This window comes from Desmodus rotundus, chromosome 10 (assembly GCF_022682495.2).
Source record: "Desmodus rotundus isolate HL8 chromosome 10, HLdesRot8A.1, whole genome shotgun sequence".
Lineage (NCBI taxonomy): Eukaryota > Metazoa > Chordata > Mammalia > Chiroptera > Phyllostomidae > Desmodus > Desmodus rotundus.
Genome location: NC_071396.1, coordinates 76,499,017 through 76,523,672, shown reverse-complemented (window position 1 = coordinate 76,523,672; position 24,656 = coordinate 76,499,017). Strand labels below are relative to the sequence as shown.

The 24,656-nt window shown below is 44.0% G+C and overlaps 2 protein-coding genes across 2 annotated transcripts in view; one reads left to right on the top strand and one right to left on the bottom strand.

Annotated features, from left to right (window-relative positions):
- The window catches only part of NPC1 (NPC intracellular cholesterol transporter 1), a 50,490-nt gene extending 49,059 nt beyond the window's left edge, over positions 1-1,431 (top strand). Inside the window, exon 25 of the mRNA XM_053912316.1 lies at positions 654-1,431. Within this exon, the coding sequence (XP_053768291.1) occupies positions 654-736 (83 nt within the window). The 3' untranslated portion in view covers positions 737-1,431. The remainder of the gene's footprint in view (positions 1-653) is intronic.
- Positions 1,135-22,418, bottom strand: RMC1 (regulator of MON1-CCZ1). The gene is made up of 20 exons (XM_053912317.2): positions 22,120-22,418; positions 21,401-21,477; positions 18,560-18,644; positions 17,664-17,720; positions 16,486-16,572; positions 12,642-12,782; positions 12,237-12,340; positions 10,871-10,960; positions 10,675-10,780; positions 9,800-9,911; positions 7,185-7,229; positions 6,893-6,946; positions 5,605-5,733; positions 4,933-5,039; positions 3,330-3,446; positions 2,965-3,042; positions 2,516-2,620; positions 2,358-2,426; positions 2,054-2,279; positions 1,135-1,295 (listed from the first exon to the last, which is right to left on the bottom strand). Exons 1-20 carry the CDS (start codon positions 22,219-22,221, stop codon positions 1,216-1,218), a joined length of 1,971 nt encoding a protein of 656 aa, XP_053768292.1. The 5' UTR covers positions 22,222-22,418; the 3' UTR covers positions 1,135-1,215.
- Between the last annotated feature and the right edge of the window lie 2,238 nt (positions 22,419-24,656).

Here is a 24,656-nt window from a genome sequence, read left to right as displayed (position 1 = left end):
GGGAGGGAGGAAGCACATTACTAAAGGAGAAGTGATGTCTTGAAGCAGTCTTTTGAGGTACTTGGAACTTGTAGTAATTGGTCATTTGAGTAAAAAAATTTATATGAGATAAAAAGAGAGTCCTATCCAAGGTTTCATGATTGTCCAAACCACTTCATTAGGAAACTGCTAACACTTTTTCCGGACACCTGATTTGTCTGCTGAACAAGGCCCTGAAGTCTGACCGTAAATGAGTTTGAGTGTCAGGGGCCCAGGCACCTGGTTCCTCTTTGCTACTGAGATCAATGACCTTGAGTGACTGGACGGCCAGATCACAACCCAGCAAAGCTGAAGTTTTTATTTCCCCAATTCACTGTTCCGGCTTCTGGCGAGACACTGCCTCTGCCGCTCATCCCTTACTTTGAGTCTGTCCTTATGATCTTTTTTGGCCACTTCAGCTTCCATAGTGGCTTATGGTTCAAAGAGCAGTACTAATTTACTTGATTTATATGTAGCTTTGTGACTAAGTTGAAGCACAGAAATAGATTAAAAAAACCAAAAGCTCTCATTTTATCAAAGTCTGGGAGATGGAAAGGGTAGTTGTGTTACAGTACAAACTACCCCCCTCTCTCTCAAGGAAATGATATAAAAGTTACTCCTTTTATCCTTCACAGGGCCATCGATAAATAAAGCCAAAAGTTTGGCCGCTCGAGAGCGATACAGAGGCACAGAGAGAGAACAACTCTTAAATTTCTAACCCCCTTACAGCGCCGGGGGACTTTGAGCTGTGTCTGCAGGCCGGTCACCAAGGACAGCTGTTGCATGGTCAAGGCTGAGCTGAACACTCACTGGGTGTTACCGGAGCGGCAGCTTTGACTAGTAAACTCAGGAGTGCAAATCTGACCTGTAAAGCCCTGTGACAAAACCTGGAGGCAGCCCCAGACACTCAGTGTCTTCCAGTTCTCCAGGAATGAAACCTAGTTCTTCAGCGAGCAGAAGGCTGACACGAGGATCCTGCGGATGGGACCCGCTGGCACTTTTTGAAGGCCAATCAATGCAATGTTTCTCCTTTTTTTAGGAGTAAGCCATCTCACAAATTCTAGACCATATTTTTAGTGACATTTCAGGGTGTTGCAGATACACTTTATTATAACATTTTGTAGTTTGAAGAGCTTTATTAATGCAATAAATTAACTTTGTACACATTTTTATATATAAAAAAGCTAGCAAGTGATTTCAGAACGTTGTAGGCCTCATTAGAGCTTGGTCTCCAAAAACCTGTTTGAAAAAAGCAACATGTTCTTCACAGTGTTCTCCTGTAAAGGAAAAGAGATTTAATGCATTAGACATGGCACAAACAGGAAGAAATAAGAGAATGAACATTCTGCAGCTCACAGATGTGTATAATGGGTTTTAACTTATTTTCTTTCATAAAATACTTTGTTTCCCTAAGCTTTTGCGTATCCTTTCTATTTACACAGCTCATACCACTGCGAAACTGGTCAGGCACCTTCCCAAAACCCAGCAAACCACCATCTGCCCCGACAGACAAGGAGAGAAGCTAACCTGTCGTTGTACTGAGTGCCATCGGACACTGTCCACTAAGCTAGAAGAAGTTGATAGACCTGAAATAAAGTTCCATGTTCCTTCCCCATCCTTAGATTTCATAACTTCGGGAATAAGAGTGATTTGCTAGTGTTTCCTACCTAAGCCTGAAACATTAACAAGCCCCAGGCTGTTAAAAACCCTTAGCCACCAGTCCCTGATTCTTCAGAAAGGGACATCCAAGAGCAGCTGTCAGACATACGAGCTGCTCAGACTGCCTGAATTGACCCTGAATGTTTCTCCTCCCCAAGCACTTCCAAGTTCCAAAGCGTAATTGAGATCCATTAACTCATTTGACTTCACTCATACTCCAAATAATAGGCTAAGGGTTAGGTAGGCTGTTACGACTTTTGTTCTTTAAAAACTGGACTCAGTTGTTCTAACCAAAAGGCTTCCCGCCCGCCAGCTGCCGGTATCCTCTTGCTACTGAGTCTGTGGTGGCTCCAGGTCTTTGCTGCTGCATCCTCACCTGGTGTGAAATTAGGGTTCCCTCGTAAACGCTGGTTTCGCTGTTCAAAAAACCGGAATATGGTATAGAAAAGCATGTTGTCTTCAGTCTGCTTTGCAGCATCTAAAAATTTTCGCGCAGAAATGTTGTCATGGCCACCAATGCCCCGGATAAACCTCAAGGCAGCTAACACTTGGTGTTTGGAAAGAAGAACCTCTACTATTTCATCATTTGCTGTCGAAAGTCGCTAGAAAGAGAAAAGTCCAGATGAATGCAAGCCACAGGAACAGATACTTACTCAACTGGGAACTTGGCTGTATCTTACCTTCAGCATATCCAGAGACAGCTGATGAGCAGGAGGATAAAAACTCTCTAGGGATAACAGCAAACAGGCCTGAAAGATAGATTTTCAGACTGCTCAGCGTAAGATGTCGGAAGGTTAAGCTGTTTTTAGTCACAGAGGCAAAAACTGGCAACACGTACCAGAGGCTTTGAGTCACTAAGGACGTGGTACTGCAAGAACTGGTGCAGCATGTAGAAGAGGTTGTGCTGGACCAGCGTCTTGATGACGAGTTCGTGCAGGTAATGCTGAGGACAAGCAGAAGGAAAGACGTTTTCAAGCCGCTCAGCTACAGCGGACTGGAGGCTAGGCTTGTCGAGGATTGCAGCTATTCTAACTGGCGAGTAGAAGTTTCCGTTACTAAGAGAAATGGGTCGGGGTGCAGGTGAAAAGCAGCAGCCCCTGGACATAATACCACTTATTCTAAGAACAACATGGTAATGTCAGAAACGCCGCTCAGAACTCAAGTCAGGCTGGCAGGCCCTTGTAGCATATAAAACATAGTCATCTTAGATATAGACAGAGCTGTTACTTTTTAAGAACATTCCCTCTGCTCCTTTAACTTGGGACCCCAATACTGATTGGAAGGTACCTGTACTGGAATCTGAAACTGGTTGAGAGAGCGAATATATTCCATCAGGACAGCTATCACAAATTTATGAGGCATCTCCTATGCAGAAAACAAAAGTGGTCTCAGAACCATCAAAGGAGCTTATGTGTTCGTACCTTGCTTATCGCCCTCCCCTTGTTCCTCCTTTTAAATTGGCCCAGTGCTGTTTGGCTGGTTTTGCACAAATCCCTCCAGAACCTTCCCCGTATTATCAGAACTAGGTCCTTACCCAAAGTAGTTCTATTATTCAAATCACATGAGTTCTAGTTTTCCTAACTTCCCTTCAAATGATCTTGTTTTGAAACTCTTCTGGCCAGAAGCAGCTGCTTCTTCCAGCCATCACTGACCTTTTCCGTGAACGCCGACAGGACGTGGGTGTACATGTCAGACTGGTCGATCACAGCTTGGGTCCGCACCGGCCTTCTGAGAAGCGGACTGCTCCGGCTTTGCCCTGCTTCTACCGCCTAAGCAGTAAATTACCAATGTGATCGGAATCATCTCTGTAATGCTGCGTTTGCAATAAGTCTAAAAAGACTCAATGTCTAGATGCTGTGAACCTCAAATCTGAGCAGGCATGACACTTATTTCACAACTTAGAACTATTTTTCCTGTGCTCCCTGGGGAAGAGTCTAGAAACAGAAAGTCAAGAGTTGATCATCTTGAAAATAATGGATGTTCATGTTGGATGGAACTTAAAATAAGCCTAGCTTTCTCTTAAGGGACATCATACTGTTTTTAACCTCTTAAAAAAATAACTCTTTATTAATCACAGACTATCTGGCCTTTGTTATCTAATAAAACGAAATGGCTTGCTGTATCTTTGTTTTATGAAGCCTGATCCCCATTAAGTGAACACTTGTACAATAATCTGTACCTAGATTTTTTTAACAGGTAATAAGGCTCCCCAGATATTACTGAATAGAAGAGCTCTGAGAGGATCTTGACTACTTCGCCCAACTTCTAAAGCAGCTGAGATCGATGCAGATTCTGCAGGTGCTGTCGGGGTGGCCTGAGAACCCCCGTTTCTGAGCAGCACCAGGCGCTCCAGTGTTGCAGACGGTGGACCACACTCTTCCCTGGCGAGGGTTTATGAAACCTAACAGCCACAGGGCAGGGACAGAAACTGCCACCTGGGACCAGACCTACCGATACCCAGAGCCCAGTACATAAGCAGTAGGACTGAGAGAAGGATCTAAAAGAGCTCAGCCTTCCCACTTCCCCAAACCATGTCTGACAGAAGGCAGGAACCCACGGACTCCGAGGTCACCAGGCCACCTTCCGCAACCTGCATCAGTCCTGTTATCCTTGAGTAGCTGAAGGTGAGGGGAGTTCTGGATTTTTTGTTGTTGTGTAAAACCACTTTCATTTTTAGCTTCAGGTAATCAGATCCTCTAAGTGAAATCACTCATTCCACTTGTCTTAAACTTTTCTTTCTGGCTTCAGATGATATGATGCACTAACATTACAGCAAACCTCGTAATAAGCCATGTTAGTTTTTCCCAGCCCTTCACAACATACATTTGAGCCCACTATGTGAAAGCACAGTGCGAACATTTAATCATCACTGATAGGATCCTGACTACATTCCGTGGTAAGTTTTATTTTTATAGCCATTACATCCTAACAGGAAAGAAAAAAAGACACGACAAATGATTCTATTTCTAATTAAGTGTAGGCTCTGAGTTGGCAGAATCATGTATAGAAACGAATAATGCAAAGACGAGACCAGTTTCATCTATAAAATAGAGTAAGACCAAGGGTCTACTTACATGAAAGATCAAACAGATTAACAACAAACAACGGGTGAAGGCATTTAGTGAGATACAGCCTCCAGGGGATGGGTTGCACGGACCCTGATTTTATCGCTCCCCACTACGGCCACATTCTATCAGAATCTTGCACTAGAATTACTTAGAAATGTGTGGGGGTGGGGATGGACGTATAGCTTACCATCATGTAACTCTGCTCAGCATCCAGGTACTTTTTATACTCATGACTGAGTTTGTCAAAAACAGTGGCTATCACAGGCAGTGTCGCTCTGTCTGACTCACTCAACACTGGAAAGAATCAATGTTTGCAGAGGTCAGCCAACCACGTCAACTTCAGAACTTGGCGCTATGCTAAAAACACTAATTGGCGCTATGCTAAAAACACTAAACCCAGGTTATTCAGCAATGCAAATATACCTTGAAAGGGCATTCAGAGACATGGTCTAGTTTAGAGACCTGAAGCCTACAACTCGCTCACCGCCCCTTTCTGGTTACTTGAAAAAAGTAGCTATGACATATCCCTAGAAGAGTCTCGAAGTAGATTTTATGCAGTCAGTGGCTTGGATTCTGAAAAATGTTTTAAGACTACGGATGGTACGCCCGACCCTCACGTGGGTCCAGGTTCAAGTTTGCTTTTACCTGGAACCATCCTACTTACTATTTAGTCCTTTCTACCAAAGTCCCTCCAAGTCATTTTTATGTTTATTAGCTGTTCCAGAGGCTTAAATAACCCAAGCTTTAAATGAACAATGGGGCTACAGACCAGACACAAAAAGGCATCCCAGCTCCCAGTAAAAGGCGCTGGGCAGTACAGGCTGGAATCAGACCCACAGGAAAGGATTTATCCACTTACTCTGTGAACAGACAGACAGGATGACCAGCTTGCATTCCTTTCTCTGCAGGAGAAAGTCCATCAGTCTTCCTTTATCTGGCAAGAGGTTTACTATGGGCTGAAGTTTTACTTGGAGGTTCCAAAGGTAACCTGGATTTAAGAAGCAGAAAATGTAATATGACTCAAACCAGAACAAAAACCCAAAAGTACTGCAAAGCAGTCAATGGATTTTTCTTGCAAATCAAAGTATAGTCTAGGACGTTCAGGACCTGCCTGACAACAGAAGGACAGACGACCAAATTGCTGTGTGTCTGGCTGATCCCTTAGAACAAAGTAACCCTCTCGATCAAAGGTGTATCAATGGTGTATCTCCGTAAGTATGGGGGCAACAAGCTCTTAAACTAACTCAGAGCACTCCTTCCCCACACTTAGCCCCTTTTATGCTTAAAGGTGGAAAAGACAAGAACACATGGCACTAACTTCAGTCCTATATTCCTGTTTCTCCTGCACTGGCTCATTAGTCAAAAGTAATTACAAAGGAATTTCATAATTCATCCATTCATCAATCTAGGAATTTCCCAAACACCCACACTGCCAGGTAGGCAGGAACAGCCTTTCTCTACTGGGGATCCGTAAGAGAATTAAATGGTACAGTAAGAATGTGAGTGATCCCTTCCTCAATTCTCCCATGGCTGGTACAGGGCTTGTACCCTTCCAGGAGGACAGGAGAGAATTGAATTCATTATAGACTGTGGGGGCTGCCTAGGGCATTAGGACTGATTCCTTAAGATCCCAGTGGGCAAGACAGGAAAATACTCAGATGGCTAAAGACTAACATAGAAAGTCCTCTAGCAGAGAAAGATGCAAGGTGTTAGAGGATTACCAAGCAAGAAACAACTAACATCCCAAGGGGGGGCTTCCCTAGCACAGTGAAAACAGGAGCACAGCCCCAGGCACATGCAGAACAGAAAGGAGCACAGGCTCGGGTGGGCACACTGGCAGGGGACGAGAGGGAGGACCCTGCTTACAGTGCTGTGGGGTCTGCCTTTTCAGAATGGCCAGACACGAGATAGTTTAAAGCAGGGGAATAGTAATTCTTATTGTTTTCATTATAAAAGTAGTAATGTTCATGATAAAATATACACATAGTAGAGAAAAGAGGATAAAGTGAAAAATAATCCCACCCCCAGTTTGAAAGGAGAGGTCACTTCCCAGGGATTCACCTTGAAAACGTCACTGGCTACCAATGTCATCCAAGTCAACAAGCACTATTTTTTCTCTAATATGATGGTCATCCCCTCTGACCCACCTTGGCTCGCGCTGATAATGATGTCAGGTTGAAAGACAATCCAGGATGAAGAATCTACATGTTATAGGAAATTCTAAACCAGAAGGGATGAAAACAAAAGGCAAACCCAGCTCCAATTAGCACTTGCCTCTGCCCATTTGCGGAGACTGCTCCAAATGCCCGCCCCTCGGTGGTTAAGAAACCTCCCCGCTTCGGCTCCTGAGGGCAGGGCTTCAGGAGCCTCTCAGACACCAGGGGAAGGCGGGCAACAGCTGCCCTCTGCGCACAGCGCCAAGGCCTTTGTCAAGGATACAGAGTTTACACGGGACAGGAGACTGGCTGGTCACAGAAGCGGGACCTACGATGAAGAAAACATAAGCATGCAAGGACTCAGGATGCAACCGGAAGATGCTGCCAATACTAGTACTTAAGCTGTGAAATGTAATTCTTGTTAAAGCCTTCAGTAAATGTTTATCCAATTGTAGTTGAACAAGGAAGACGTGAACTGGCATGTCCCACTGACAACATACAGGGAGGAAGGAGGAATTTGAGAACAAGCCAACAAAATGTCCTCCCCGGTAGCAGAGAGCATGTCACTCAGTGTTGCTTCTGGTAACCAAAGACGAGTCGTCATCATTTACACACGCACACTAAAGAACTAGGTAATGCACCTGAATGACTCAAAATCAAACTGGCAGATAATTCACTGCGTATATTTCAAATACAAGTGTTTTGGTTTAATTAGCTCAATTAAATAATTTAAATAATTAAAGAACTAGCTCAGTTCTCCACTGCTCACAGCAGTGGGTCCAGGCACAGAGATCTGGTCTGGGAAGCAGACCAGCAGCCCTCGTGACAGGGACTCATAAGTACCAGTAACAGTCACGTGTCAGGCGGGCAGCCTACAGTGAACTTGAGAAATGCAGCCTTATAAAGGAAACTTGATTCTCAGTTCCGTTCCAATTACCCAGGTACGCTCAAAACACCAGTTTTAGTCAGCTGGTTGGAAAAGGCGGGGATTTTGAACAGACCCCCAAAGAGGAAAGGAACCCCTCAGATAAGCTGGAGCAAAGAACACTTGCATTTGGAACCTGAGAGTAGAGGTCTTCGGTGTGGAACCCAACGCCGGCTGCCCGTCACACTGTCTTAAGTGGTCTCCGGCGAGAGCCAGATGGCTCTGGTTTTTAAAGCCCCCAGGTGGTCCTAATATGGAGTCAGTGAGAACCAGGGGTCAAAAAGACCAAAAACCGGGGCAGAAATGAGGGCCACTGGCACTCCCCAAAGCTGCTAAATGCACAGGGTGGGCCAGAACAAGCCTGCAAGGGGCTTACAATCTAGCAGGTAACACAAAACAAAAAGGCATTAACCTTTAAATATGCTTTACCAGCCCACACTGTGGAAGCCCAGAGATGCAATGGACTCCTGAAATTTTTATTAATCTTAGTCTTGGACATAATTTTGACCACATCTGGCATTAGCTTTATTGTAACTAACCACTTAGAACATGACTGCCTTCTAACTTGTCTTAAACAATGATAACAGAGTTTTAAATGTTTAAAAGTTATTTTTTCCCCAATTCACCAATAGTTACCTTAATGACAAGGAAGCAGCAGATACAAGGTAAAACACTTGATACAATCTATTTTTTTATGGGCATACCTCCAAGATATTATAGGTTTGATTTCCAAGTCTCCCCCCACCTCTGGCGGGCAGAGGGGAGTGGGAAGGAGACGAGTCAGGGGGGTAGGGGGGAGTAAGCGGTAATCTTTCTGCAGTGGAAGGCCTTGCCTTCAATTTTTGGGGGGAAAAAAAAGTGCAACACATATTAAGTGCAATAACGCCCACTGCAATAAAAGCAGGTATGCCAGTAACGCTAAGATTGTTATTGAGGAAAAAAGGAGCTGGAAACAACACAGAAGGCCAGAAGGCCAATCCAAACGTGGGAACTACCTCCTTCCTACAAGCTCTGCCAGGGAGTTACGAAGCTGCTGGCTGACCCAACGAGCCTGGAAGGGCAGGCCAGACGCAGTGCTCTCGCCGAACCATCAGCTGCAGCCTGCTCTGGACTGTCTGTCTCTGTGACAGGAACACAGACATCCTGACTGCGGCCGGGCCAACCCACCAGCACTATCTGACCATTCCCTTGAAGATGAATACATTGCTACTGAAGGCCCAATGTGTACCTTTTACGGTTTACACACTGAAACTTCAACTAACTTATTCTGTACTACCATCTCAAGAGAGAGCTGGATACTACCTGAAACTGACTAGGCACAGGCTAAAACTAAACGGTTTCTTTCCCCTTTCCCGAAGTCCTGACCACCTTCCTTCTCAAACGTCCTACTTGTACCTCTTCAGCTAGAACTGATCTAGAACAACCTGCGAGGCTGCTGTGCCTGTGGAGTCGCCTTCCCTCTAAGCCACTATTTCACTAAGAAACTCTCTTTCACTTTAAATGCTTAAAAAAAAAAAAAAAAAAAAGAATCTGAGAACCACAGCCTTAAGCACTTACCGTGACCATCAGTCTGGAGAGAAGGCATATTTATCGTAACTGACACAGAACATAAGGAAGATAAGAAAAGTGACCCCACGTCAAATAGCCGTAGCAGCCAAGTTTGATCTCAGGGTTACAGAGCGCAGGCGATCAGAAAATGTCAAGGGCTTATTCAACATTTAAAAATCTTTCGGCTTCAGTGGGTAATCACAACTCTCCATTTTAAAACTCAGAGAAATCATTCTATTTTCTTAAGAGGATCCATTTATCTTATAAAATATGTTTCACAACAACCCAATTTTAGCTGGTAGAATTGGTAAAAAAAAATTAAAAAGAATAGCCACTCACAAAAGCAAACAGATATGGGATCCTCTGCACAGACTCCTCCCTCCATCCTGAGTGTGACCCCCAACTACACGGTGACCCCCTTTTACCTGCCATGGGGATCTGGTAGGGCTGAATCGATCGAGCAGGAAGCACTGGGTGATGGAAGGTGACGGCGCCATCGGACTCTCCCCTTAGCCTGATATCAAATATTACCGACGTCTAGGGCGGAGAAGAAGATCAGACTGTGATGCGGGCCCAGCTCACAGGTTGGCTTAACCTTTCACTACCTCGTATCTTGCTATCTCAGATTTGTTTAAGGTCTCTTTGCTTCCCATCCCTACCGTCTAGTTCTTCTTGGACGAATAATTTGGTATGACATTACAACTTTCTTTTACATTTTTATATAATCTAACACACATTCCTGACATTTACGACACGCTTCCTTTGGAGAGGTCTAAGTGATTCAAGCAGATCTTTTTCAGTCACAACGTCTTCATTAGTCAGAGATATGGGTGTCACCACCCCCCTAGAGACATGGCAGAGAAGTGGCTTGTCCACTGCCAGACCCCCAGCTAAAGGCACAGAAACGCGGGACCCATTCTAGTTCTTTCTCTTGGGCCACGGAGCCTCAAAGCCATTATCATCTATACTCACGAAGGAAGTACAGAGCTCACGTAACACAGTGGCCCTGCAGTGAATTCCCAGTTCAGTGGATTCAACCAAATAATTGCTCCAAAGTCAAATATCCTCATGTGTTATTGTCTGAAATGGTTTTTAATGATCTTAAATCAAGTGATATGAAACCACTGTTGTTTTCTAAGCCATCTAAAATACCAAACCCATTTCCAACTAGAATTCTAAAACCTTCCGCATAAAAAGCACTTTCTAGTCTGTGCTCAGAACGTTTTGTCAACTTCCACAACTCTTGTAAGCAGCCCCGACTCGTGCTCATGCAGACCAGACAACCACACACAGCCCATACCTCTGTGTCCTGGTGGTGAACGACCACCAGGTTATCCACCACGTTCAGGGCAAACTTCCCCGTCCGACTTAACTTGAGTATGTGCGTCTTCTTACAGGCACCTTCTCTGCAGGGTAACAGAGGTCAAAAAATTGGTCAGCGAGCTTTAGTTTAGATTTTAAAATTGAAGAAAGAGGGATGAGAGCATTAAGTATACCGTGGTAGATGATACAGGACGACCTCTGCTCCTGTACTATTGCAGGTCCGCGAATGGTGCCTCAGGAAGAGAACATAGAGCTGCCCGTAGCTGATTAGAGAACAGAGAGGCATGTCACACTCGGCGGTCTGAAACTCCTCCATCCTCAGTGCTGAATTATAAGGCTACAGTTAGGTGAATTATGAAACAGTCACTTAATGGAATATTTTGCAGCCAACAAAATTGTTTGCAAAGCAAGTGCAGTTAGTAAAAACAAAAAAAGCCTATTATAAAGTGCAGTGCAAAGGGGGATGCAAAACAAATTATAGCTTGATCATAATATTTTAAAAGAAAAATACAAACTTATACATAATATCCAAAAACTAGAAATACATGCTGTTGTTAATAATTATCCTGAGTAATAAGCGAGGTCCCATTTTCTTTTCCTCTAACTTTCTGTATTTTCCAAGTTTTGTACAATGAATAAATTCCTTAATGACAGGAAGATATAATCACTCTTCATTTTTATGCCTCATCTAAGAAATGAGGTGTGAACAGTTCCTGCACGCACATTTTTATTTTAGTGGTTCACACCGTGCTGTTAACTGTCATGGGAATGAGAAGGGGCCAACGGGAAGGGAGTGGGTGTCCTCTCCGCTTTGGCCAGGATTGCTCTCATTTTCCTTTCTAACCCAAGAAGCCACAGATTTCCTTTGGAAAAAAAAAGGCAGGGGTCATCGTAACTGCTAAAAGTTTTTTAAGTTTAGAAATCACTGTTTTAGGTCATAGGAGAATCAGAAGTGATTCAGAAGCAAAATTTTGATAACTGTTGATTAGGATTATAGTGGGGGTTTGTATTAGTTTCTATTTTTGTGTGTTTTAACTTTCCATAATAAAGCTTGAAAATTAAGAGATTGGCATTCCCAACTGAAAATATACCTTCCTGCACAAGTAATTCAGTTTCATATTTGTTAGATAAAAAGAAAACTCTAAAACTATGTTCTCGTTTAGAACAATTAGGATATATTTTAGCAAAAAAAAAAAAAAAAGTTGATAAACTTCGACTCACAGAATACAAGAAAAATTCCAAAACTAAGACATACCCAAGAAATAAATTGATTCAGTGTTCTCATTTTATCAGGTTAGAATGGTATAAAATACTTTCCTAAGACCACAAAACGAGTAAAAGCAAAAAACAATGCCAAGAAGATGGCATTCATAAAATCTATAGTCGTAAGACCTAGATACTAAACAGGAAGGGGAAGTCCTTATTGTGCGTTCCAAGGCTACTAAGGAAGGGGCAGCCCTGGAGTATTCACAATGCGCTTCTACTACTTGTATCACTAAAAGCAATTACAAAAGGAAGTCTGTCAAAAGATAAACATACATCGTTGCCATCGCAATATCTCTCTCAGAAAGATTCAGTTTAGTGGACTTAGGCGCAGCTGGTAATTCAATCTCAAACTTGGGCAGTTTTGACATAGTGCCAGCCTGTTGGGGGGAAAGAAAGTTTTAGGAAAAGTTTATTAAACCCCTTTGATGTTTTGCATTCCCTACATGAAATCATTGAGGATATACATACACTATGTCCTTTCCTCACAGGTCGGTCCCCACAGAATGAGCCATTCTTGGAGGTGCGGGGACGGTACAGTGTGCCCTCTGGTGACCAGACGCGGCAAGGTTATTATGGTTAGAGGAACCTGCCCCTTTGAAGTACGCGGCACTCTCGGATGTTAAAGGAACAGGGCGGGAGAGGGGAAAAGAGTGTTTTCCAAGGGAGGCTGCCACGTACCCTAAAACCAAAGGGCTGCAGCACGTTCCCCAGGACCGTGGTAGACAGCAGAATCACAGCGCGCTCGGGGCAGTGCGTGTACCAGTTCACGTTGATGCTCTGGCTCTTCAGGAGTTTCAGGTTTCGTTTCTCTGGTAGTACCTGGCGCAAAGTTCAAGAAACAGAATCTTCATTTAAATAACAGCCCAATTTCAGAAGGCTATGTATTTTAAAAAATAAGCAGCAGGAAAAAAACCCAGTAAGTTAAACTAAAAATTATTTATATTTATCGCAGCTACCACTTATGGATGCCGGTGCCCAGTGCTTTACAAACCCTAGCTCACACGCTCTCGTCACCACTCTGAGACGCTGGCCAGAGGAGAAAATAAGGCCCAGAGAGGTGAGAGGACCTGCCTCACCAGCCACACGGTTACGGTCTGGGGCAGGCCATTTCTCCACCAGACCCAGGTCTGAACCTGCACATCCTCAGGCACCATCCTCCAAAGACCAAAAAGCGGCGACACTGTCACTCGTCGGGGAATACAAGCCCACACCTCGCAGCCCCAGAGCACTACACCAGCCACAGCCCGACCTGCAGCATTGGCCTTCGGCTGGTCCCATCCCGATTCCAGTTCCTGCTGGGTCTGGGAGCAGCTCCCTTTTTCTAGCAGGCGTGTCCATGAGACTCTGCATGCAAACTCAGTATTTTAAAAGCAAGGCAAATATTAAACATACTTTAAATGTTCTGATACACTAAGGAACGCTGTATAGCGCCCCCAAGACATTAAAGTCATAGAACACTACACTGGAGACCTGATGTGGGAGTCAGGGTCGGGCGGCAGGCGCTTCTTGGGAAGTCGGGCACGTTAAAGGGACATGCTAGAGTTCTTTCTTACATTTCTTTTTTGTTTGTTTGTTTGGGGGGAGCTGTGTTTTCATTAACTTTTCCTAACTTATTTCTTGAAGTTCTGAAGACCATCCGGATAATCTGACACACACTTTCCCACTACAGAGAACGGAAACATATCCTTACAAACGACTGCCCAGGGAACCCTTCCCTAAAGCAACCCGTCCTTTCCCCTTCCCATGCTGCCACGCAGAATATTCTATTTCTGTGTGAGATTCCTGTAAAGTTTGTTTTCTTCCTGCCGCTCACGACAAAGGTTCTAACGACAGCCGTACAGTAAAGCACTACAACACTAACCTCTCACGTTTGCTTACAGAGGCGTATTCCCTCCATCCACAGATTCTAAATTATACTACTTTTGACAGGTCAACAGAATCCAAACCTGAAAAAGTACTAACATCCCCTACATTAGCTCCACTTAGAGATCTCAGAAGCATTCTCAACAGTTCAAGCAGTTGCAAAGTATTATTGGCTTGGCCAAAAAGTTCATTTAGTTTTTTCCCTACAATGGTTCTAGTAGCGTTCAGTTGCCTGTAACTTCATTTGAAACAATTTTGTTACATTGTATTGTGACAGCTACCACATCGGCCTGCATTTTTTAAAAAACTTATCAGAACTGGTGCATTTTTGTGCAGCCATTTTAATACTGAAGATGGACCAAGATATGCAACATTTTTGGCACATTATGCTTTATTATTTCAAGAAAGGTAAAAACGCAACTGAAACACAAGAAAAGATTTGTGCAGCATATGGAGAAGGTGCTGTGACTGATCCAACATGTCAAAAATGGTTTGCGAAATTTCTTGGTACTACTGACATCTGGCCAAATAGTTCTTTGCCGTGGGACTGTCTTATGCATTGGAGACGTTTAGCAGCACCCCCAGCCTGTACCCACCAGAAGCCAATAGTGGGAGATAGCCGACATACTCAAAATATCCACAGCAATGAAGTTATTGGTGAAAATGAAAAATGTGTCTTTTATTTTATGGAAAAAACTAAACAGACGTTTTGGTCAGCTCAGTAAAACGATGAAGAGGCAGGGGCGTCAAAGCAAACCACCCAGAGAGTGAAAAGGCCACCTACAGAATGGGAGAAATATCTGTCAATCATCTACCTGCTAAAGGGTTAACATCCGGAATATCTAAAGAATTCCAACAACACGACAACAAAAATAAAATAATCAATTAAAAAGTGGGCAAAGGACTCGGTAAGACACTTCTCCGGAGCACGTGCCAATGACCGAGAAGCCACGAACAGGCGGTTCAGGAACGCTAATCATCGCAGAAATGCAATGAAAACCATAATGAGATGCCGTCTCACAGCCAGAGGGATGGCTACTATTGACAAAGCAAAAAGCAACCAGTGTTGGCGCAGATGTGAAGACATTGGAACCCTAGCTGTGCTGCTGGTGGGAATGTAAAATGGCATAACTGCTCTGGAAAACCACATGACAACTCCTAGAGAGAATTAAAAACAGACCCAACATATGACCCAACAGTCTCATTTCTGGGTATACACCCAAAAGACCTGAAGACATAGGGTCTCTTCAAGCAGCATCTTGAAGAGATACTTACACAGCCATATTCGTAGCCACATTATTCACAAGAGCCCAAAGGTAAAAGCAACCCAAGTCCATCAATGTATGAATGGAAAAAATGTGGTATGTACATACAATGGAATATTATTTGGCTTTGAAAAGGAAATTCTGACACGCACTAGAACATGGATGAACCTTGAGTACCTACAGTGAATGAAATAAGCCAGTCACAAAGTACAATTACTGTATGATTCCATCATATTGAGTTACTTAGTCAAATTGACATAAAGTAAAATGGTGGTTACCAGGGGCTGCGGGAGGGAGGAAAGAGTAGCTGTTTAATGGGCAGGGAGTTTTAGTTTCCCAAGATGAAACAGTTCTGGAGACCTGTATCGCAACAATGTGAATATACTTAACACTACTGAACTGCACACTTAAAAACAGATGGTGAATTTTGTAACACGTTTTTTACACAATAAAAAGTTTTCCTTTACGATGAAGAGGCAGTTCACTAAAGAGGAAATGCAAAGGGACGACAGACAAATTGAAAACATGCCTACCTCCCTAATGATGAAAAATGTAAATTAGAATGCCTTTCCATCTCTTAGACTGACAAGTGTCTACACTTGTCAATGTGTAGACACTTGTCAATCTAAGTGTCTACACACTTAGGATAATACCCAGTTCCATCAAAGGTGTGAAAAATGGAGGTTTCTACAGTGCTTACAAAAGTGGAGACTGTTTACAAGTACAAAAACTGAAAACAAGACAAATGTTCATCAATAAGGAATGGGTTAAATAAACTAGTATATCCACGCAGTAGAACACAACTCAGAATAAAATGTGGAAAGATGTCCAAGACATACCGCTAGGCAAAAAAAAGGCAGTTGCAAAGGTACCCAAAACCTTTGTGTGTAGGAAAAAAATGGAGGAATATGCACCAAACTGTTTTTTTTTTACAGATTTTATTTATTTATTTTTAGAGAGGGGGAAGGGAAAAAGAAAGAGAGGGAGAGAAACATTGATGTGGGAAAGAAACACTGATGTGCGAGAGAAACATCTATAGAGGTTTCTCAAACCTCTCACACACCCCCAACTGGGGACCTGGCCTGCAGCCCAGGCATGTGCCCTGACTGGGAATCGAACTGGCCTTTCTGTTTGGAGGCCAGCCACGGCCACAGGGTTTATTGTTTATATGAATTATTTCTAGGGATTACAGGAAACTTTTACTTTCCATATAACTTGGTAATGTTTTAACATTTTATAAAAAAACATGTATTATTTGTAATTAGAAAAAAGAATTAAAACCCAACCAAGAGACTGAAGTTCTAGAATCTCAAAATATCCATTTAGTGCTGAATTCCCAAAGCTACCAAAATGCTATTACAGACCATTGTCCAAACATAAGGGATATATAATACCTGGTAAAATTCGATTCCTTGATCTGTAATGAAGACAATTTCAGTGGAACTGGTCCAGCAGAATCCTAGTATGTTGGCATTCTTGGTCTGAAAAGAATTACAGTTTTAAATTATTAACAAAAACGTATGTATCAATCTCTTCAAAAGCTTACTCTGTATTACTCTTTAATAAAAGTTACTTAGTAACAAATCAAAGTTTCTTTTAAATACAGTGTTCCCAGATTTTTACCTGTAACACTCACTGAAACACCTGGATCTAATTCTTCCAGTCAACCTGACAGAAGGAACTGCCTGAGCTTTGCAGAAAGGCAACTGACCAGCACTCATACCAACTTCCACCTTTAGGAACCAAAAGACAGCTGACCCTCTTAGCGAAACATGCTGGAAAAACTGCCATTATAAAAGTAAAAAGACCTAAAGGTTCTCAGTGAGTGCTGACCAAAATGGGCTTGGGGGCCTCAAGCCCACATGCCGACTCACCTGGTGAACAGCAGGGCCTGAGCCTGAGGGCAGACAGGGCTATGAGAGCCACCTGTGCAAAGGAACCGCAGGTCTGCAAAGGGGTCAGTTATTTGGCAGATGTGCCTTCCCCTGTTGAGGAGCCCACGCTGAACTCCATTTAGCAAAACCATTACAAAGATGCCAAAAGCCATACCCTATCCACTAGCAGCTTCTGCTAGTTTCCAAGATACTAATTGCCACTTTTAGCTGAGCCTTCTCTAGCCTAGTTTATTATACCCAGCAAATCTAATTAATATGGATTAGTATCTACGCTGAGGGAACAGAAGAGGAAGGACATGACAAGGGTGAATCGCAAAAAGAAAACATCACCAGGAAAGGAAAAACCTCCCCTTCCACAAATCTCCAAAGAGGCAGCTGTGAAAGGAATCCAGGGTTTGACCCAGAAGTGCCTGCCCAGGGGCAGCAAGAAGACGACAGCCACCAAGTACAGACACGGTTAGGTGTGTACCATCCACCATCCATTTAATCCTCCCGACTCCATCTTTAGATGCAGAAACAGGCTTAAAATCTGGCCAAAGTCACAGAGCCCACGGGCAGCACACCCGAGCACAAAGCAGTCTGCCTTCCAGTCCGCACTCTCAGTTACCACCCTACCTGGCAGCTCCACAACCCACGCGGTTAAACGCAGACCAGCTGGGAAAGGATATGGCCCATACCTTGCACTCCTGGGTGTATTCCAGCTGAGAACTATCCGGGATAAAATTAGAGAAATCCTGAACAAAGAAAAAAAAGTAAGGAGAAATTTGGATCAGGCACCAACCTACTTTGGTACACAACAGACAAAAGAAAAAGACAATTAAATGTAAAAACTGATCAGAAAAAAAACTGACAAAAACCCAAAGACAGGAAAAATAAAAAGACCAATTTGGAAAATCTGTCTCCTTAAAAGCAGCAGGTTGACAATTCAATTTCTTAAAGAGTTAATCCAAATATCCAGTTAGGGTTTTTAGAAACTGATTTCGAAAATTCATTCTCCAAATGGTTGATTTCAAGAGAAATGTGTCGCTCTACATTTTACAAGAGGCTTTCCAAAAATTTTAGCAATTAATATTGATGGAAGGAAAGAGGATTCTGCCTCTTTCTCAACAGTTTTTTCTCTACTTTACAAATGCAATGACGAATATTTATAAGGCTAAAATGCCAACAAGCTGCTCCAACTCGAATAGCTGTTCCTATTAGATTAAGCATTCAAAGATAAGAAAAATGAATAAATGGAGCCACTCTGGTAAACATTATTCACAAAGTAGCCAAAAATATACTCAGGCTATATTTTGATGCTAGCTATTGGTCCATACAAAAAATGCCTCAGGCTCCAAATTAGGGTTTTTTTTTAATTAAGTCAAACATGACAAACTAAGGTCATATGTATTTATCAATTCAAATATCTTTCTTCAAGAATTCCAAAGGCTCAAATACAACACAACCTAATTATAGCTTTCATGACATTAAAATAATAAACAGTTCCTTTAACACTGGATATTTGTAATTCATTCCCTCCCAAATGTACTTCTAATGTCCCTTTCTTTATACTACATTTAAAGACATATCTTACCACAGTCTTTGAGGTCCTCTGAACAGCCAATATCTTATTTTCTAAGGAAAACTTAATGCACTTCACTTCTCCTTTGTCTTCCATTCTTTAAGAAGAAAGAGTATGTGTTGAGAGTTAAAGTCTAGCTTCTGTGATTTTGTGAGAAGAAAAAAGACAAGTTAAATATTCAGGAAGCAGCAAATCTTAGTTTAAAATTAAACTTATGCTTCTGAAGCTAACAGTAGGACCTCTTTTCAGTAAACAAAATCCAACCAGCAATAAACTGCTGGATAAATTTATAATATTGCAGATAACAAGTGATGGGAAAATGGAGATCACGTGCACTTTCAACTAAGAATTATTTTAGACAAATACATATATACAGGCATACCTTGTTTTATTGTCCTTCGCTTTATTGTGCTTCACAGATGTTGGTTCTTTTTTTTTAAACAAATTGAAGGCAAGGCCCTCCACCAACAGAGATTACAACTCACTTTTTGCGGTGGTCTGGAACCAAACCACCATATCTCTGAGGTATTCCAATACCCACAGTAACCTCCACAACTCACGGCCTTCTCTCTCCATCGCTCTCACAGCAAAGCTTTTGAAACATTAGTGTCCTCTTTCCCATTCGCTACCTTATGGGCTCTAGACTGTCCCACCTAAAAGTCTCACAACCACCTCAAACAAAGGAAAATCAAGGGATGGACTACAGAGGGGGATGAAGAAACTTCTGGGAACATGGGATGTTCGTTATCTCGATCATGGTGATGATTTCATGGATGTACACATGTTAAATATGTTCAGTTAACCATTACACCACAGTAAGGCTATTAATAATAAATATTTTTAAAAGAGGGTAAATTCAGCATCTTCTCCCTCAAACCCGATAAAGCCCCCAAATCTGGACCACTATGGGCTCACTGTCAAACTGACCACCAAGTGCCTTTGTCACACCAGCTACACTGCCTTCAGTCTGGTCTCCACCGCGCCCCGCTCAGACTACAACCATCTCTCCGCGGTGTCCCGCACTGACATGCTCCCAACCGCACTGACATGCTCCCAACCGGTTCAGCCTCAAGGCTACGACCCGCGTGATCTTTCCAAACACCGATATGATCATGCCATGCCCCACCTTACAAATTTTCAGGAACAAGATAAAGCCCTGATTCCATAGCAGAATATATAAGGTGCCAGCCAACCCCTGCCAGTGGCCACACCACCACCTCCCCTTCCTGCATGGATGCCCTTCCTGCATGGACGCCTGGTCTTCAGTTACACAGACCTGCAGTTCCCCAAACACCATGCTTGCTCACCTTTGCACTTGGTGTTGTCTCCCTGGGAAGGCCTCCTTTCTTCCCCACCTGGAATCTTCCCATTCAAGCTCTCAAGTTTTGCTCAAAGGCTATGTCTTCTCTAAGGCCTTCCCCCTCCAATCTCAAGATAAATGTCACACCTCATCCCTGTGTCCACATTCTTGGCACAGCACTTGGTACAGCACTTGTGCCGCCTTACTTGTATCCCACACTAAAGTATGCATTCGCCAAGTGGGTGCCAGGCTAACTCAAAGCCTTCACAGGCCCGATGCCTAAAAGGCCCTGCAACAGCGTTTGCCCAACAAGTGATGTGTGATTCGTTATCTACCTCAAAACTGCTTCCTATCAGCATGGGCCAATTGTAAACATTTTTTTAAAGTCACCACTGAACTGAGGGCCTATATGGTACTTTCCCCTTCTGTGATCACAGGAGTTAAGGTGACCAGATAGTTCATCAGCCAAATTGAGGTATTAGGCGGCCAAAAAGTCCGTTACATTTCTTCCATACAATGGCCGCCAGTGCTTGTCTTTAACCTCATTCAAACAGCTTTGTTAGACTGTACTGTGACAGCTGTCACATCAGCATGCATTTTTTTAAAACTTATCAAAACTGGTGAATTTTTGTGCAGCCATTTTAATAGTGAATATGGGAGAAGATACACAACATTTTCAGTGCATTATGCTGTATTGTTTCAAGAAAGGTAAAAACGCAACTGAAATGCAAAAAAAAAGATGTGTGCAGTGTATGGAGGAGGTGCTGTGACTGACTGAACGTGTCAAAGTGGTTTGCGAAGTTTCTTGGTACTCTTGACATTTTGGCCAAATAATCTTTGCTGTGGGGCTGTCTTGTGCATTGGAAGATGTTTGGCAGCACCCCTGGCCTCTACCCACTAGAAGCCAATAGCAGGAGACAGCTGACATACTCAAAATATCCAAATCAATAAAGTTATTGATGAAAATGAAAACTGTGTCTTTTACTTTACGGAAAAAACTAAACAGACCTTTTGGCCAACCCAATACTTCTGAAGGGAAAGGGGCTGCTATTCCACTTGTGTAAACTGGGACACCCAGTCACCTAAAGTGTAGTCAAAGCTGGGATTTTCTCAATATACATTATTGCCTGAAAAACACTGACCCAGCGATCTCCTCCACCTTCCGAACAGTCTGGGAAGACCTGGACCTAATGAGGAAATGAAGGTTCTCCTCCCGAAGAAACAGGAAATAGGCAAATCAATAATGCGCTGACTTGCTAATTTCAAGTACCAGGAAGTAGGAGCCCTACTAGGGAATATTCGGCTCCCAAATCAACAGGAAAGTACTTCACATATTCACGCGGACCAGAACTAGAGTCTGCGCCACCAAAACTGCACAGCAGGTGTCTGCTTCCCACCTCCTACTGAACAGGTATCTGCCTGCGCATGCGCACACACACTCCAGAACCTCTTAAGGGATGCAAAGGACAAAACTTTAAAACCACCTCCCGAATGAGAAACAGATAAACGCCTTTTACGTGCTGAAATTATTCTGAAAATGTTAATTCCGTTACCTAAATGAGATGGGATTCCTATCATCTGGGCCTTTGACTACCACCCCAGTAGCTCCACCAGATCGAACAGCAAATACCTGGGAGGGAAAAGAAGCAATGTTAACGGTCTGGACAACATACCATCCTACAAGGGAACACTCCTGCGGCACCCAACCCTTGGTTCAGCTAAACCAACACGACACATATCAATCTGTGATGCTTGGCGTTCGTATGAATCATAAGAAACGAGACTAGAGGCCAAAAAGTTTACCATTCCAAACTATGCATGACGGGGTCGGAGGACGTCGAGGCTCTAAGCTTTAATCCAGTCTGGCAAACGCGCCATTTAAGCCATACTCCCCACATTGCTTCCCCCCACCCCGTCCAAAATTCCGAGAACAATACAACTCTCAATGCCTAGGTCCACGAAAAGGCGCCGGGAAAAGACCCGCCTGCTTACAGCTGACCACGCCGGCCAAAGGGCGCCAGGACAGTGGCGCCGGCTCGGGGTCCACCCCGCTGTCAGTCTAGAGAAGAAAGCCGGGCCGCGGGGGAGCCTGGTCCCTCGTCCCCCCTAACAGGAAGGCGCTGGTGCCGGCGCGGCGCCGGGACGCTAGGGGAGGCCCCAGGCCTGGTCCCCGGCGCCCCGCCTGTGCGCGCGGGGCGACCTTGGGGCGCCGGGGTCGACGGGCAGGGCGCGCCCGGACGCACGGGGGAGGAGGATTTGGACTGGCCCCGACCTGCTTGTTGGCCTCATCAAAAAAGACGCAGTTGACCGGGGTCGCTTTCTCGAAGTGCACCGGCCGTTCGCACAGCTCCAGGTAGTAGTCCTCCTCGCCCATGGCGGGCGCCGCGGAGGCGGCGGCGGGGGGACCGGGGGTGGCAGCCAGCGTGGACCCGAGCGAGCGGCGCCCGGCGCGGGGTGCAGGGAGTTGGACCAGGCTGTAGTCACTGCCTCTGTGGCGGCGGCGGCTGCGATCCCGCGGCGGAGGCGGCTTCCTGGTGCCACACCCCCACGCTCTCCGGCACGTGACCCGCGGCCCTCCGCGCTTAAACCAGCTACAGACGCCGAGCTGCAGTGGGGCCCACCGGCCCAAAAGGCTCCTCCTCCCTGCGCGGGGGCGGGGTCCCAGGGCGGAGGCTGGCAGCCCCGGGACCGGAAGCCAGGGCCGCGCGAAGGGCGGTTGGCCGTGCGCGTCTTCCAGTTCTAGTACGCTGCGACACGTCCCGGGAGGTTTGCTCGGGGCCGGTTTCACGCGTGGGACAGGGCTACCCTTGATGTAGGGAAGGCCCATCCTTGCCCTCGAAGGGTTTACTGAGCCTGCCTGTGGCAGCGCTGTAAACTTTACAATGCAAAGGAGGTGAGTCCTGTGGTCAGCGTGGAAGCTCCGAGCAGAGCGTGGAACCGGAAGCCAAGTTTAGACTGCGGGTCAGACAGCCTCTTTTGAATGGCTTTGATATTTCAAGACATTGACGGGAACTCATTTAAGGGACAGGGAGACGGAAGGGAAGGATCAGGAATTCTTCGGTGCCAATTCTCAGTAAACAGATGGATTTTGGCACCATTCTCTAAGATACAGCAGCTTTTCAGGGAAAGGGGCAGAGACCATGAGCTGCTTTTTGGACATGAATCTAAGGAGAATGACATCTAGACAGATTTACAGGTCTGACGCTCACCAGAAGAGTGACTAGGCTAGAGATAGAGATGAACTGTTGAAATGTAGATGGTATTTGAAGCCATGGAATTGGATGGGATGGCCTAAGACAGGGGCGTAAAGTGGAAAAAGCAACGCAAAACCAACCTATAAAGGTCAGGAAGAGGCATCAGTAAAAGAGTACAAGCAGAGCCTGCCAGAGAAGGACAACAGAAAGAGAAAGGAGAGGGGCCTGCCTTCAAGCTGAGTGAAGAGACTTTCAGATAGCTGGTGAGCTATCTGATGAGTCAGGTGGTGATTAGCTGGTGAGTCAGGTTAAAGAAAGCACTGAAGTGTTTCCCCATTTTATCCCAGGGAAGACACTGGCGCTTCATCTGGGAAACCATCCCAGCAGGACTCGGGATAATATTTCATTATCCATACAATGAAATATTATTCAGCCTTAAAAAGAATGAAATTCTGACACATGCTAAGCATGGATGAACCTTGATGACATTATGCTAAGTCAAATAAGCCAGACACAAAATGACAGATACTTGTATGAGGTACCTAGGGTAAACAAAGTCAGAGAAACAGTGGAATGGTGGTTACCAGGGCATGGGGTAATGGAGAGTTGAGTGTTTAATGGGTGTTGAATGGGTGTGGAGTTTCAGTTTGGGAAGATGACAAAGTTTTGGAAATAGATTGTAGTGATGGTTGCATAACAATGTGAGTGTACTTGATTTTATATACCGAACTGTAGATTTAAAAATGTTAAAAATGGTAAATTTTATGATTTATATATTTAGTCACAATTTTTATTTATTTATTTATTTACTTTTAGAGAGAGGGGAAAGGAGGGAGGGAAGGAAACATCAATGTGTGGTTGCCTCTCACACGCCCCCTACTGGGGACCTGGCCCACAACCCAGCTATGTGCCCTGACTGGGAATCGAACCGGTGACCCTTTGGTTTGCAGGCTGGCACTCGACCCACTGAGCCACACCAGCCGGGGCACAATTTTAAGAAATAAAATTAAAAGTAGAAAACACAACTTCAGTACTCAAACCACAGAGCTTAGTCCCATACCTAGATGTCAAACACAGGTCTGTTTGATTACTAACCCTCTGCCGTTAACTCCCATTCTATACTGCCTGTTATACCAAATCAATATTTCTTTCCTTTTATAAGACTGCCATCAGGTTCCATATCTTTTCCAGGCTAAACACTTTCAAATTCTTTGGCTAATACACACAGCACATGATTTCCAGTCCAATTTTAATTGTTTTCCTTTAAATTCATTCTCATGCCTGTAATTGTTAGAGAAGCAGTTCTCACATTTGGGCCCTGGGATACCTTTTTACTCTCAAAAATGATAGATATTTACCATATTAAAAATAAAAACATTAAAATTTTAGAAATATTAAGGCATTTAAAAATAACAAAACCCACTATATAATATAAAGAATGTGAGTGAAAAAATATGTATTTTCTGAAACTTAAGTGAGAAAGATGGCATTTTTGTCATTCTGCAAACTCTTTAATATCTGACTTAATAGAAGAGAGCGGATTTCTCATATTTTATTTCTCATATTCAATGCATTGAAATACCTTGCTTTAGTTGAAATATATGAGGAAAATCTA

Coding starts and splice junctions, on each gene's coding strand:
- RMC1 (XM_053912317.2), bottom strand. CDS start 22,221: ATGGGCGAGGAGGACTACTACCTGGAGCTGTGCGAACGGCCGGTGCAC. Junction 17,721..18,559: donor AGAGGACCTCAAAGACTGTG/GTAAGATATGTC, acceptor TTCTTTGTTCAG/GATTTCTCTAATTTTATCCC. Junction 2,621..2,964: donor AGTTTCAGATTCCAGTACAG/GTACCTTCCAAT, acceptor GCTTGTCCTCAG/CATTACCTGCACGAACTCGT.